The 16,219-nt window shown below is 43.3% G+C and overlaps 1 protein-coding gene across 3 annotated transcripts in view; it reads right to left on the bottom strand.

The window, feature by feature from the left end:
- The window catches only part of LOC147726898 (solute carrier organic anion transporter family member 4C1-like), a 575,548-nt gene that overhangs the window by 139,825 nt on the left and 419,504 nt on the right, over positions 1–16,219 (bottom strand). For all 3 annotated transcript variants that reach the window (XM_086960969.1, XM_086960968.1, XM_086960970.1), the window contains exon 9: positions 15,405–15,558. In XM_086960969.1, coding sequence (XP_086817095.1) covers positions 15,405–15,558 — 154 coding nt within the window. The remainder of the gene's footprint in view (positions 1–15,404; positions 15,559–16,219) is intronic.

A 16,219-nucleotide genomic window follows, 5' to 3' on the forward strand; every position in this document is an offset into this window, starting at 1 on the left:
TAAAAAGGGAAGTCAATATCACGAAAGCAACTCTGGGGAAAGGTGGCTATCCTCCGGGATAAGCTTCATGTGGTTCATGTGTAGCACACTATGGTCCATACAAGTGGACAAATATATGATCAAGGGAACTGTGCAGCACATTTTGAAAGCATCAATGCAAACCACAAAGGTGGGTGCTGTAACTCAACCTCAAACCAATATTAATAAAAATATTTTGACAGCATTAAAACCAACTTTCAATGGAGAAAAACCTCCAGACGGCTTTCCTTCCAAATACTCCTACATTGTCACTCAGGATACCGTTTCAATGGTTTTTCAACCTGGATTGGAAGATAGACAAATTCCCAATGAGCGAGCTAGGTTAGAGCTAAGCAGAGAAGCTCATGAGGGGATAGAGTCCACACATTCTGGCATAAGTGTTACTGTATCAATGCTACAAAGATACAGTGACCATAGTTACCAAAACAATGCACACTTTGCCTACTGGTATAGCACTCTGTTGTTTCAAGACCAGTGCAGACTCCCCTTACTATATCCAACAGACCCTTCAGAGTAATTTGCCTCAACCGAGTTGGTCAATACCAAGCGTAAACTGAGATAAATACATATTGGTTGCGGTTGATTCATGCACCATATATCATTCGGTGGATTTGCCTATAAATAATTGCACAGCTCAAGTAGTCATAACAGACTTGCAGTGCCTAGTAGCTATGGGAGCAGTTCGCCCCTTCACTCATTGAGTGGTCCTGTATTTTCGCTAAGGCATTCTGGAATATTGTGTCTGATCTGGGAGTATAACTGCTATATCCACATCTTTTTCATCCAGAATCAATCATAATCATAGAACATGCCATTGCTATGATTAAACAAGCCTTAACAATGAGGGTAGGGTATTGAATACAGATTTGAGTTGGCTGCATAATCTGAACAGAGTCCACCAACTGCTCCTAGACTATGCCATACAAGCATGGCAGGCAGCACACAGCTGCATATATCAATGGGGATCAATGGGGCGACAAATAGAGTAGAATGTTACATAGGCCTTGCTAGGCCACACACGCCGTCTTCTAGGTGCCGGTGATAATGGATGCCCAGGGAGGAATGCTGGCAAGGCCCCAGGGAAGTAGCTCAAAGTTTTGCTGGGTATTTTGGGCAGGTGTACAAAAAGAAGCAGAAGAAATAGAACAAATATTCATATTTATTGAGGCCCTGCCCCCGCAGTCTCTAACAGACGCTGCTCGCACACAGCTTGATGAGATGACCACTGAAGAGGAGCTTACTGTGGCTCTGGCGGAGTTGCAGGCTCGAAGGCCCCGATTCCTAATGGCGTTCCCAGTCAGTTTCTTAAATACTGTATGCTGCAACTGGGGAAACACTTGTTGTAGGTGATTCACGCAGAGCTTGGGGAATCCTGGCTTCTGCCAGACTGATGGCATACTCAAACAGTTGTATTCCTTGCCGGAAGAACATCCAATCTCACTCCTCAATAAAGAGGTGAAACGTCTCACTAAAATCTGGGCCAATAGGCTAATTAAATACAAGCCCAAAGACGTTCACTCTGATCAGGCTGGCTTAAAATTAGGATTTTTATCAGTTTAGGAGTAGTAAAGTTAGGACTCCTAACTTTACTGCTCCTAAACTGAGAATAATCCTAACTTTACGACTCTAGGTATTCACGGAAGGCATTTAGAAGTCCTAAAGTTAGGAGTCCTTACTTTACTACTACTAAACTGAGAAACATCTTAATTTTAAGACTTTTGATATTCACGGAAGGCATTTAGGAGTCCTAAAATTAGGAGTCCTAACTTTACTACTCCTAAACTGAGAAAAATCTTAACTTTACAACTTTATGTATTCACAGAAGGCATTTAGAAGTCTTAAAGTTAGGAGTCCTTACTTTACTACTACTAAACTGAGAAAAATCTTAATTTTAAGACTTTTGATATTCACAGAAGGCATTTAGGAGTCCTAAAGTTAGGACTCTTAACTTCTGTGAATACGGAAATGAGTAAGTGTCTTCTGTGAATACCTAAATGAGTAAGTGCCTTCAGTGAATACCAAAATGGTAGTAAGTTTAGGATTTTGTCTTAAGTTAGTTCTGTGAATCGGGCCCACTCACACATCTAACTGCCACAGTCCAAGTGGCTGGCGCAGGCCTGAACCCCTTTCATATCCGCCAGGGTACAAAACAGGTGAGCCAATGTCACCCCTGCTGTTTGACCAGGCCATGGAGCCTTTAGCTGCATGGTTTAGGATTGACTCCCAAGTGCAGGGATTTAAATAGTCTGCAGGGCTGTGGGATAGGTTAGCCCTGTATGCCGACAATGTCTTATTCTTCTTTATGGATCAGGTAACCTCCAGACCTTGCATCTTGAGGATTATGCAGGTTTCTGGTGGGACATCTGGGTTATACATGAACCCTGGTAAATCAGTGATATTTCATGAGGTCCGGGCTGCTGGAGTGGGCTTCAGGATTAACGCTAGCTGTTCATTGGCTCAAGTATTTAGGAGTGTTTGTTCCTCCAGATCCAACTGTTTTGTGGACCCATAATATAGCCTCACTGCTATTGCGAGTTAATGAAGAAGTGAAGGCTTGGCCCCGCTACCATTGTCCAGGTTAGGCAGATTGTCCATCTTCAAAATGGTTTTCCTACCCCGTATGGTAAACCAGCTCCAGAATTACCCTTACACTATCCCCCCATCATGGTTCTGACAGGTTAATGCAGTTCTGAGTCAATTATTTTTGGGTGGGAGGGATCGAGCATCATGTATTGCTCTCCATACATGTTTTCAGTCCACATACTGTGGGGGAATTGCTGCAGCTGAAATGCAGTCCTACTATGCTGCTTTGCACTTACTGATTATTAATGACTTGGGGTATAACGCTCAAGACAATCCAGCATATGCCACAGAAAAATGGCTGATGTGCAACACATCTGTGCTCCACTTTCTCTATAATGGGAGGGGGATAGGATCGCTTCCCCTTGCAACTCAGGTAGTAATACACATATGGAGACTATCCCTCCAAAGACTGGGGAAGTGGGGGAGACTGACACAAGGGACACCATTGTGGCAAATGCAAAAGCAACAGTTGATGGATAGAATGCAGAACAATGTCATACATTCACCCCATGACAGAGATCTGGGCCTTAACCCATTGTTTTTTTGATCGCCATGTCATTCCAGTTTGAACCCAGCCATATGCAAATCAGTCTTGACCCAGCCCGAACTGCCAAGCCAGGTCCTCCCTGGACTGGAAACAAGCATCCTAGGACTGGTTTTGGGTTTCAGCCCTCATCAGCCAGGATAGCTTGATTCCAGAGGCATGGAAAGCACAGGACTCATGTCTGAGCATACCCGTCCCACTCGGGGTGACAAATGCAAAAACAACTGTTGATGGACACGAATGCAGAACAATGTCATACATTCACCGCGGTACAGAGATCTGGACCTAAATCCATTGTTTTTTTGCTCACCATGCCATTCCAGTTTGAACCCAGCCATATGCAAATCAGTCTTGACCCTGTGCCCCATAGGAACAGTCCAGCCGGAACTGCCAAGCCAGATCCCCCTTGGACTGGAAACAAGCATCCTAGGACCAGTTTTGTTCTCTATCTTTAACCTTACTGATAAACAAATAAGTTTTGCACAAAAAGGAGCAGACAATACGATTCTGAGCATTGAAAAACTTGAGAGATTACCATTGACAATGTCAGAAAGACCTATCATTGAATGGATTATACACGGAATAATCACAATTCCGATAACAACTTTCCAATTTAAAAATTGCCAAGAGTATATACCAGCAGGCCAGTATGAAAGGTTGGGTAAAGGGTACATTAAGTCATCATGGAAATTACCTTATACACACACATGTTATAGTGACAAAAACCAGAATGTATTTCTTAGTGGTAATAATTGTAAACGATCACTAAGCGGTATACTTCTGTGCCAAGGTATTAATTTACATAGGGCCTGTGAGGGGACTTCAAATAGCCTTTCATGCCACCAGCACGGCACACCTGCAACACAGATACAGCCATTCTTTAGACAACTTTCTAACTGGATTTACGTTCTAATAACGGACCACAGCTGTTGTGGCATGGTGCCAGGTAAAGCATATCTCGTAAGCGTTAGTTCCATGGTCACTTGCTGTATGCAAGTATTGTATCCAAACGGCCCTCCTGATACAGAGGCGACGATTTGGCCGTCCTTGAATATCTCTTCTATACGAATTGATACTTTAAGCAGAATGAAGTCTGTTCTTTTACAGACAACAGTCCCTATAATGTCATCAAAAGAAACGTATGATCTTCAAGTTGCAAGGACAACAGCAGAGATGCATACACTTTTATCAACTAATTGCCCCGTGCAAATCCTAAATATGTCTGATGCCAGTGGTATCGCACATGTATTTAAAACACATTTTTCGGGACTATTAACACCCTTCGAAGCAGTCCTGGGCATCTTTCCCAATTTTGTCTATTCGGTCTTTGGTGGCCTACCACTACTTTTGGGACTCGTAGCAGGAATTTTGTTTTTGACTCTTCTGTTCCGATATGGCAAGCCAAAACGCAGACATGACTCCAGCAACAATGGAAGAAACGATCCTAGCTATACGCTATCTGGACCGCATAACTAAAGTCCCTGGATTAGCCCGGCTAAGAGATCTGAATATGACCTGGTTTCTTTCATTCAGACCTATATGGCAGAACTGCATCTTACCTGTGCTTCGATGTATGCTATGCAGAGAAGAATGCGTGTTGGACACCTGTCAAACACTACAATCAGCAGTACAAATGGATATCGATACTTTGCTAAGTCCTGTAACGGCTCATGCATCGTGTTGTCCCCAGCGGTTACCTATCCTGATGACGGCATTCCTAGAGACTTCTCCACTACGATTAGGTGGTGGCAGTGAAGTACGAGATGAGAGCAACATCACCCAGGTACGACCTTCTGTGAACATTGCTGATCCTGACACCGATGATAGCAATCATTCTCACGACTGCCCGGTTACAGCATTTTCAACCATGGTCGAACTTTCACCTGAAGCTGTATACTGTTTTTTTGCACATCTGTCTGAAGTAATGTTCTCCCCTGAACAGAAACAATAACTTTTTAAGCAAACCGGCACACAGCGTTCTCCTGAACTCTGAATTCGGCCTTCAGCTTTGATAAACAAAAGCTACTGAAAACATTTGAAACTATTTTCTCCCCTGAAAACGAAATTATTTTTTCCGAATTCCAAAATATTTACCTTTTTTTTTGGCACATGTACTCTGCTTAAAGTAGAACTATTCTTAAAGAACAGAGCTTCTATTTTTAGTAATTCTAGAGACAAAATATTACCTCAGCCTCTAGCACAAGCACAAGCAATTGCATTTATATGTGATGAAATAGTCTCGACCTTCTTTTCTGTATTAGGAGACATTTCATGTGTAATTTTCGCAAATCGTTAAGCTAATATATATATGCATCCTTTTTCTTTTACTGAATGATTACACTGCTTAAAAAACGTACAGTACCAATAATCTTTCGTGTATTTCGCATACACCATTTCAAATGCAAAAATGCAAAAATGTATTTTGGGGTGGATTGGAATACACATGCACCTTTACATGTTTACTATTGCTTAGTTTTAGTAATGATGGACATTAGATCGTGGAGTGGTTTTTTTCGAGGAACCTGAATCAATATTACCATTTTATGCCCTTGTACGGCTATAATCAATAATATCCGTATAATGGCATAAGAATCAGATCCATATTTCAGTAATTCTCCCTTGCAGTCCAAGGCACGGCAAAAGCTACTTCCTTAGATTCTTAGAAAGCACAACACGTTCTTTCAACACACCAAACCTCCAGCAACCTGGGAAGTCCCTGCTTGCTTTGTTTTGATTTGTAATAGAACTCCTGCGAGCACTGTAAGAGCGGCCAGTTCTTTGTGACATCTTTATTGATGTCTTATGTCCAAACCTTACGTCAAACTCGGCACTTTCAGGTATAAATATACCAACGTTGCCTTAAGCAAACACACGGTGGTGGTTTTGGAGCAGAGCAGCTATCTACTTTCCGAGAGCCCAGCTGATGCGAAAAGCCCACGGATGCTGCCCCTCCTCTTTGACGCGCTGAGAAAGATGCTGTCTTTTCTCCTGCCGAGAAAATACAGCTCCGGATTGCGGGTGACTGGGATATTGAGTCCTGAGAGAGAGATACAAGACCTCCTACATTCTATTCCCAAGGTACAGTGCTGACTAAACCCTTAGAGAGAATTCTTGAACCAGATTCTTGGTAAAACCAACGTAACTTAAACTACTCCTTCCCCCGTATTAGGCTTAGGTCAGGTACATCGGGGTAGGCGTATTTTAGAAGCACCAGTTGAGCACGTTAGCCAATGTATATATGTATGTATATATTTTATCCATTTTAAAGTGTCTTATGGCTAAGAAACCATATCAATGCTTTTACAGTATTATTTCATAATACTCCTTTTACTGTACGTACTTTATTATTAAGTATTGCAATTGTGGCAATTCATTTCTCTTGCATGAGAAGGAAGACTGCTCAATAAATAATACCTTTTATTGAAAACGCACGTCTCTCTATTCTCTGCACTCTGGTGAAACTAAGAACGCACATCTGACTGAGTGAAATAGCTGTCTATTGTTTTCACACGACTCTAGAGATTTACTCTTATTCTGAGGGAGCAAAGTTGTCATGTTTATGCGGTTGTCAGAAGCTGAATCCCTTCTTGTCTGAGCCAAGGAAGCTGATCTCTCCCTCTTCATTCAAGAAAGTTTCCAGTGACCTCTGAGCTAGCTGGCGCAGTCAGTAGAGACCTGGAAGACCTCAGTCCTACGTCTACACTGCTGTTTATGTTATTCCAATGCGCAGAGCTTATTGGGAAAATAGGAACTACACTACAGTAGAAGGGGAGCACACTGGTGGGGGTGACTGGTAACAGGATTTAAAAACAAAGGGAGGGTTCTCAACGAAAACACCCCCGTGGCCAAAATGATGATAGTAGCCATAATTGGGCTTAGCGATAAATTAGAAGTGCCTTGGGATATGAATGTGGGAGTTAAATTTAACTGCACACATGCTCTTATTTTTGCATTACGAAGGGGTGCTGGTACGTGGTTTGGTACACTTTGGTATATAGCTTTGATGGGGTAATTCGGCCAAGGATAACAAGCATAGGGTATGAATGTTTTTAGAAAGGAGATAGTATGCATTCCGTTATTATATATGTATTACTTTAAGGCTGAATCCTGTAGTCACGAATTCAAGATGCCATTTATATGATAAGGTTGCTCCAGTTTAGAAAAGACAATCTTTGTTAGTGCAAATTCGAGCATTGATTGATAGAATTACCTTTATGTTGGTACAAGGGAGTCTTTTACCCTTGGAACCAGGGAGGATTCAAAGATTGGATATAGGCAGACATTAATATGTAAAATAATGTCAATGTCATTATTGTTGGCATTGATGCATTGGTTTTCTTTTAATTTACAGCCCTGTTGATGTCCAAGTGTGGAAGAAACGCGTTGGCTGATTGATTTGCTGTAATATTGTCTGGACCTAATAAACTGAAAGGTTTTGAAATAAACCAGAGTTTGATACTCATCAAAGAAAGCCTATGACCTTTTTTGGCATGAAATCATTATTTGAATGATTGATTTGTGAACATTGTGAACCAAGACGCTCCCTTCAGGATAGGTTATGAATTTTTGATGATTAGTGGTCCAGTGGCGGTAGGACCATGAAAGGTTGAGTGTGGATGAACTACCTAATCGACTAACCAATATTACACACCAGTGCGCACACCTCCTAGCCCTCACCACCTGTCCAGTTGGATGGAGCAGAAGCCCTAGACTCTGCTGACCTCTTGGCCGCTGGGATGCTTGCTAAAGTTCAAATGAGCCCCATAATACTTACAGGGTGATTTTGTAGACTAGTGGGTGGCTCGCAAACATGTAAGGTGAACTGAAGCCCTGACCTCCACTTCCCTGGTGAAGGACTGCATGGCATATTGGGATATGCCGACTAACATTGAGGCGAACTCTATACCTTCAGTGTATCCACGTGTGCTGTAGATGCGCTTAACTGAGCGGAATGCTGAGCAGGTGCCAAGTAATTTTTTTCCTTGCTCAGCATTCTTTTCAATTTTTTGCCCCAAAAAAGTTCAAAAGGAGAAAAACTAAAAAAGCAATAGCCTCTCTGTGCATGAGGGCCATTGTTTCTTTTCATTCTCAGGGTTGTCATGCCCACATGGTGGTTTTGAGCAGGAAAGTTCAGTGATGTGAGACAACTGTGCTAAAACTGTGCAGAGAGAGTTCCAGAGATTACATGAGTTTAAAAGAAAACAGTGGGATTGCTGGCAGCATATGGCTAAATGTTGTGCTCTGCACGTGATTAAGCTTCTTCACTGTCTGGACCACACCAGTGCTTCTCTGTTTAGATAAGCCAGATAAGTATTCCGCAATCCACATGAAGCATCAGCCTTAAACACTGGTTGTGGGACTGAAGAATCCTGTTCTGAGAAAAAGATGACAAACTTGGGCTTCTCCTTTATGTGCCAAAAATAAAGCCATGAGTTTAAGGAAAGGGGCTCAGACAAGTCACATAACTTGCTCTTTCCAATATGGTGGTCTGTCCATGGAAAGCTATCCGAGGTCCGCAATCCAAAAAGAAGTAGCATCTTTTCCAGTGATGTCAGTTCCTGTTTGAATCTTATATGAGGAGGCATTTCCAAAAGATGGATGCATCACAAACCTGTTGACCCATATTTTCTGTTTCATTCTTTGCACCTTTTGAACAATTTTTGGCTCAGAGTTTTACTTCTATCAGTTGGAACATCTACTCCAGCTTGGCTCTTTCACTTCCCTCATGCGAAGGGGAGTTTGGGGCCTTTCTATTAATTTCAGTTTTAGTCTTCATCTTTAATAAAGTGCTACTAGATTGCCAAGGAAGTTTTCAACCACTTGTGGTTTTCTTCTTCTAACTGTGGACCCTCTTAAGGAAGCTTTTTACACATTTGACCTGAACTGTGCAGGGTAGAACTGTGACTTCTAGGAGGAGTGACCCTTTCCACAGGTAATCTAGAAAGGGAATCAAAAGACCTTGTTGGTATCCAGTCCATGACAGGGATAGACTCTCCATCTTAAGTATGCTGAAGATGCTGCCACTGTGACCCAGAGAGCCAGGTCAATGGTTTCTGGCAGTAGACCCTACTGAGGTGCCAGCAGAAGAAATTAATTACCACTCTATCTATAATCTGAACGAAGGAACTACGAGGTTTGGCAGATGGGGTTACCCCTATTCTTAATGGATGCTTCACATCTACCAACATCTTAAATTACCTCATTGGTCTGTGACAGAAAGTTTGTCTCTTAAGCCTATTAGAATCTGTTGGTCGGTGTGGATAGAAAGTCAAAAATATTTCAAAGGAGGGTACGTATGATGATTCGAGGTACAGTTCAGTAGAATACATTTATCACATTTGCAATAAAGAATTTCTCACAGTTGCAATGAAGATGGGCCCTCACAGCTACCGTTATGAGAAAATATGTATTATTATTCCAAAATTTAGAACTATATTTACAATAAACATAGAAATCAAAAAAGGAAGAAATAAACAATATACAATTCAGAATAAACTGGGAATTGGACACAATACTGTGCTAAAACCAGGGCCCTTGACTTTTACCACAATATACTGTTCCTTTATAACTAAATGAATGCTAACACTGGCAGAATCCTGAAACTGAAAATACAATAGCAAATGAAATGCAATGTTGGTAAACATATTCTGATTATGATTTGTTAGTGGTTGTTATCACAGCACTTTGAACTGGAATGCAAGCCTACCACCAAGAGAAACACTAAGGGCCTCATTATGAGTTTGGTGGTGCAGGAGTGGGATTGCCGCGCTCGCGCACTACCCAACACATGTACAAACTGCCCGACAGATCTGGAGTTGTCTCCTGCCAGGTAGGCAGTTCTTTGGTGTTCCCAGGGTGGTGCCTATGAAATAATGGGAACGTAAAAGGCAGTACCTGCATGGCATAAACTGCTACATTTCATGCCATGCAGGTACTGTGTGCATGCACACAGGGGGCCCCCTATGTGCATCCACATTGCGTGAGGTACAACCCTTTCTTTCCTCACCACCACACTTTTCATGGAGGTCGCACCTCTATAAAAAGTGTGCTGTGAGGAAACTCGTAATATGCTTGGCAGGCCGCAGTGGCAAAGCATATTACAAACACAATACAGTTGTGCCACCACCAGGCATCTCTGATCTCTGGCAGTTGCTGTGGTCCCAGGGCTCCCGACTGCCCAGGTTGTAAAGGGGCAGGTGGAAGACCACCATCATTGTGCCCCCATGAGTCTGGCAGTCCGTGCACCGCCAGACTCATAATAAAGCCTGTAGTCAGTGGCTCTTAACTTGTAGACTGAAGACCCATGGGTGTCACAAAGCATGCTGACTGGGCTTGTGACTGCTTCGAAAATGAAATAATATCACCAGATTAATAAAGTATATATAAATGATGTACAAAATGTCAAATGTAAATGTTACAGTCTGTAAATGTGTTGTAATTTGAAATTGGAGGTTAAAAATTAGGTTAGTATTGTCAGATTGATTTGTGTGAACAATGCAAGTGCATCAAACAGAATGTAGTATAGACGATGAGTGACCTCCATTGGATTTTAGAAAAACTACGACCTTTCCATTAAAATTACATTCATTATTTTTTATATGATTGTAAACTAAATAAAATATTTCATCTTTTGTGTATATGTTTCATAAAGCATGGCCAAGACCACTGACCCAGTGCAATCCGCCCGCAAGAACACCACCGAACCGAAGACCCTTCAAGGCATCCTCCTCAACGTCCGATCCCTCCACAAACACACCACCGAGATCTAGGACCTCCTCGACAGCACTACCCCGGATGTAGCATTCTTTACTGAAACCTGGACCAACACCACCTCGGGACCGGACATCGCCATCGCTATTCCCCAAGGGTACAAGAACTCCAGGAAGGATCGCCCCACCCGCCCTGGAGGAGGAATCACCATCGTCCACAAATCCATCCTCTGCCTAAACACACTCCTCGACAAGCCCACTGACCTGAAGGAACACCTTCACTTCAAGATAGTGCCCAGCCCTACCTCCACCCTCCGTGGAACCCTCATGTACCGACCACCTGGACCCCGCAAAATTTTTGCCAACTCCATCAAGAACATCATCTCCCCGCATGCCATCGCGTCCACCAACTACACCCTACTGGGAGACCTCAACTGCCACCTCGACAACAAACTGGACCCCAGCACCACATCCCTCCTGTACAACCTCCACAACATTGGACTCCACCAGATCGTTACCGAACCCACGCACCCCCTCTTCACACCTTCAGCCACACCACCGAACTCCCATGGACTGACCATCGATGTGTCCACTTCACCTTCAGAACACCCACCATCCAGACACCAGCACCTGCTCCCCAAAAAAAACTGGACCAGAATCACTGACGACCAGCTAACCTCATCACTCAGCAACTCCACCACAACCATCGTGGAAAACGACGGCGCCAACACCGTAGTCAAAACCCTGCACAGATGGATCTCCGACAGTGCCAACACCATAGCCCCTCTAGAAAAACAACAACACCCAAGCCAAGAAATCTAGATGGATCACCACCAAACTTCAAGAGTCCAGACGCACTTGCCGCCGCCTTGAAAAGGCTTGGAGGAACACCAAATCCACAGAAACCCACAACTTCAGAGCCGCCTCAAACGCCCACCACCAACTCATCAGAAAAACAAGGAAAAAAGTGATTGAGGACAGAATCTCCACTCATGCACACAACAACAAAGAACTCTTCAACATCATCAAGGAGCTCGCCCAACCCACCAGTGAGTCCACCGACATCCCTCTCTCACAAGACCTCTGCGACAAACACAGAAACCTTTTTCCACCACAAAATCAAGAGCATCTACAACAACTTCGACGAAGACAACCAACACACTGAACCCTCACCAACCACACCCGACTCCCTGAAGCCAGCGATCCACAACTGGACAGCCCTCACCACCGAAGACACACTGAAGACAATGAAGTCAATCCACTCCGGGGCCCCCACGGACCCATGCCCCCACCACATTTTCAACAGAGCCGCCGACACCATCGCACCCATGCTCTGCCACACCATCAACTGCTCCCTGGCAACAGCCTTGAACCGTGATGACTGGAAACACACTGAGATCAACCCCCTCCTGAAGGAATCCTCGGCGGACCCCACCGACCTCAAAATTGAGAAAGCCTTCAACAGCTAACTCGCCACATTCATCAAAGAGCACAACATCCTTGATTCCTCCCAATCCGGCTTCAGAAAAGAACACAGTATGGAAACCACCGTCCATGCCGCAACAGACGACATCTGTACCTTACTGGACAAAGGAGAAACAGCAGCCCTCATCCTCCCCGACCTCTCAGAGGCGTTCAACACAGTTTCTCACCGCACTCTAATAAGCAGACTCCGCAACGCAGGGATTCAAGACAATGCCCTCGACTGGATCCGCTCCTTCCTCTCTGTCAGAACGTAGCGGGTCAAACTCCCCCCTGTCCGCTCAGACCCTACACCTACCACCTGCGGAGTCCGCCATGGGTCCTCCCTCAGCCCTATGCTCTTCATCATCTACAAGGCTCCGCTCGCCCCCATCGTCAGAACCTACGGACTCAACATTGTGTCATACGCAGATGACACCCAACTCATCCTCTCCCTATTCAACAAACCCAACACCGCCAGACACAACTTTCAAGAAGGCATGGAAGCCATCGCCAAATGGTTGAAAAACAGCAGCCTACAACTAATTACAAACAAAACAGAAGTACTCATCATGGGACCAAACCCAGATGCCTGGAATGACACCTGGTGGCCCCCCGCCTTCAGAAGCCCGCCCACCCCCACGGACCAAGCACACAACCTGGGAATCATCCTGGACTCAGAGCTCAAAATGGACCCCCAGATCAACTCTGTCTCGTCCTCCTGTTTCCACACCCTCTGCCTCCTACGTAAGACCTTCAAATGGATCCCCCTCGAATCCTCCTGGTTTAGGAATGCATAGTTAAATACCTTACATTTATACAAGCTTAGTGTCCTAGGGACTTAGTTAGAAGCTCCTCACTCAGGCTGCCTCATTCTTTCAATGAAGCAGGGCACACCTCAGTTTGACCCACAGCAATAGGTGCAAGGTCTACCAATCCTGCTCGCAAACATGTGCAAGACCAATGACAATACAGCAGGGGCAACAAAGAAGTAAATAAGGAGGTGGAATGTGAGAGAGTACTTGCCAGGCAGAGTCACCACACAGTTCACTCACACTTGGAGCTGTAGTGTTTTAGGGAAGTTCTCCTATCAACCGCGGGGAGGGACACAGACCACTTCAATCTGCCCTGTCCATATCTCCGAGCTCCTTGGACTGTCATGGCTCTTCGATGTAGGTAAGGTCCGTATCAGCAGGTCAGGCCAGCTCAGCTGCAGCAGAGTATTAATGCTTATTACTGACCAGGAACACATGGGCAACACACTGCTCCATGTTCTAGAAACACAAACAGCAGCAGCAGCATCAATGGTGTTCTATGTCCAAGAGCTAAGCAATAGGATGGATCTGTTAGGCACAGATTCATCTAAGATTTAGGCACCTGGGCACCTGAACCATAGACCTATGACAGTCATTAAGTTCTCCAAGCTCATAATGTCCAGCAGATCAGGCTATAGAAGAATGTACGTCCTCCTGACAACTATCTTGGAAGATCTATTGCCTGGAATGCATTGTAGCAGCCACCTAATATCATTCCTCCAGACTACCCTTGAAGAAAGTTGAGGGTGGGTCTGCCCTTGTCCTTTTACAAAAGAAGATATCTTCCATCTTGCATCTGTCAGTCATACAAGTAACTATTTGCAAATGGCTAGGCAAAACCTTAACTACAGGAGTACCTTTAGTGTTTGCAAAGCAATTACTTTGCATGTGAGTCAATGATCAAAGTGATTATTACAAAACATAATGCTTACACACATAAAAAGACAAGTATTATTGAAAGAAAATCCCTTGCATACTCAATATGGAGCTTTTACAAGCGTTAGGCCATTGTAGGCCCTTCACTGCCTTTGACATGAAATAATATTTAGGAAACATTAAAATCAATCTTGTTACTGCTTTCTGAGCGTACTTGAACATATTGCCTGAGTAATTCCCAGATAGAGGGAATAGAAGTAGTCTAGACAGGAAGCAATTGAAGCTTGGACAATTATTTTCTGTGCCAACTGAGGAATAAAAGGAAAGGTTTTCTTCAGCATCCTAACATGGCAGCATGCAGCTATCACTTGATATATCTGGGCTTTGAAGGACATTTCTTTGTCAGAACTCACTCCAGGATTCTCTGCAGAAGTCACTGGTTGAGGCATTGAACCAAGCTCAGGATGGCCTTTGTCCCCTTATCCATAATAGCCATAACCTCCTTGCCTGGCTTGAATCCAAAATGTTATAGAGACAACTAAACAGTTCCTAAATAGGTATGACTTTTGTTCCTTTCATGAGACCGCTCAAGTTCTTGGGTGCACCAGACATCCATGACTACCATATTTCATGCAACATTTTCTCAATCTCCTTAAACTTGAGCCAATATTGGCCATGGGTTTGACCAGACCATCTGATAAACACCACTTTAATCCTCTCGAACATATATATTCAAATCCATAACTATTTTTGTACAGTACAAACATAATTGGCTAAGTGATCTTGGAGCTCTCTCACCCAGTGTAAACTAATACGTTTCATACACAAGCCCATTCAGTGCAAACCACACGAAGATGTGTATTGCAAAGGACGCCCTACACAGAGCGTGACTCATAACGTAGAATGGCCAAAAACTGTGTGGAGGAAGGGTTGCTAGTCAAAGATTTCAAACATGAGAGCCAACAACAAAGGGATTTCGAGAATCTCCTCAGTAATGAAAAATTAAAGGGGTGATAAGGAATTCTAGGTCCAATTCCCCTTCCATTTCCTCTTTCTCCATTGTAGTCTTCCCAGACGATTTCAGCTTTTTCATTTCCAATGGGACCAGTAAATTTAATCACGCTTGTAATGAGACCCTATGTGGTGAGGTGAAAAATAGCACTGGAGTAACCAACAACAAGATAAACGCAGAATGTGACAAATTAGCACTGTGTTCAAAACTTTGCCCCATGGCCTATTTTAGGTATTTCTAGTCCATGTTCACTAAGTTATGTACTTCTAATGAAGAGATGGAAGACGATTTGATTACTGTAGGCTCCAGTGCGCGTAAACACCTATGTCATCTTTTGGCAAAATAATGCAAGTTCAAAAGCTTACCTTTCCTTGACTGTCAGATGTGTATGATGAACAGCCAGCATAACAAGGGGAGAAATATTGAATATTATTTGATCCACACACAGGTTCATAAGTTGAGCGTAGGCAGCTGCAGTTAGCGTTGCATGGAGCTGTCAGCTCACCAATCGAACCAGTCCTGAAAGAGAGAACAGAAGTAAATTGCTTTCATGTCTAGTTTCATTTAATTTAATTATTGGTATAGCTTTATTTTTCCTCTCATCCAACTGTTTATGTTGACAATTCGCAGTGCCAAGTATGTAAGTGATAAGTACCAACAACTGATACAGCAAGTCACCACAGAGACTATACAGAAGCTCAAGCCCACAGGGCCAGTACCCGAATGAGGTCATAGAATTCTGACGTGGCACGTAATATCCTATTACATACATTGGGGATGTTTTTTACAGTACATGATACCTCAAACGCTGGAGTTTATGGAAACGGTGTGTGCATTTGCCATTAATGTGCAGCGAATGTGAGAAATCAACTGTACATAAATAAAATATTTTGCGAAGGAAATCATATTTTCAGAATATTGGCCTAATGTGTTATGAACTGTGATATTTGTAATTACCAAAAATTAAATCTTTGATGTTTTTCTCAAAAAGCTAAGTTATCTTTATATGACTATAGAGATGTTTCAGAGATGGGAACACAACATGCTGTGTGTTGCTTTTAGGGCGTAGAAGATTTTTCATTCTTTTTACACATGAGGTGCAAGTTGAATATTTCAATATATACTGTGCTTTTCTATAGTTACATTTTGGCGCACCTATGCATCAACTGCACACTGTACT

The sequence above is a fragment of the Lissotriton vulgaris genome, chromosome 3_1, assembly GCF_964263255.1.
Source record: "Lissotriton vulgaris chromosome 3_1, aLisVul1.2, whole genome shotgun sequence".
Taxonomy (NCBI): Eukaryota; Metazoa; Chordata; class Amphibia; order Caudata; family Salamandridae; genus Lissotriton; species Lissotriton vulgaris.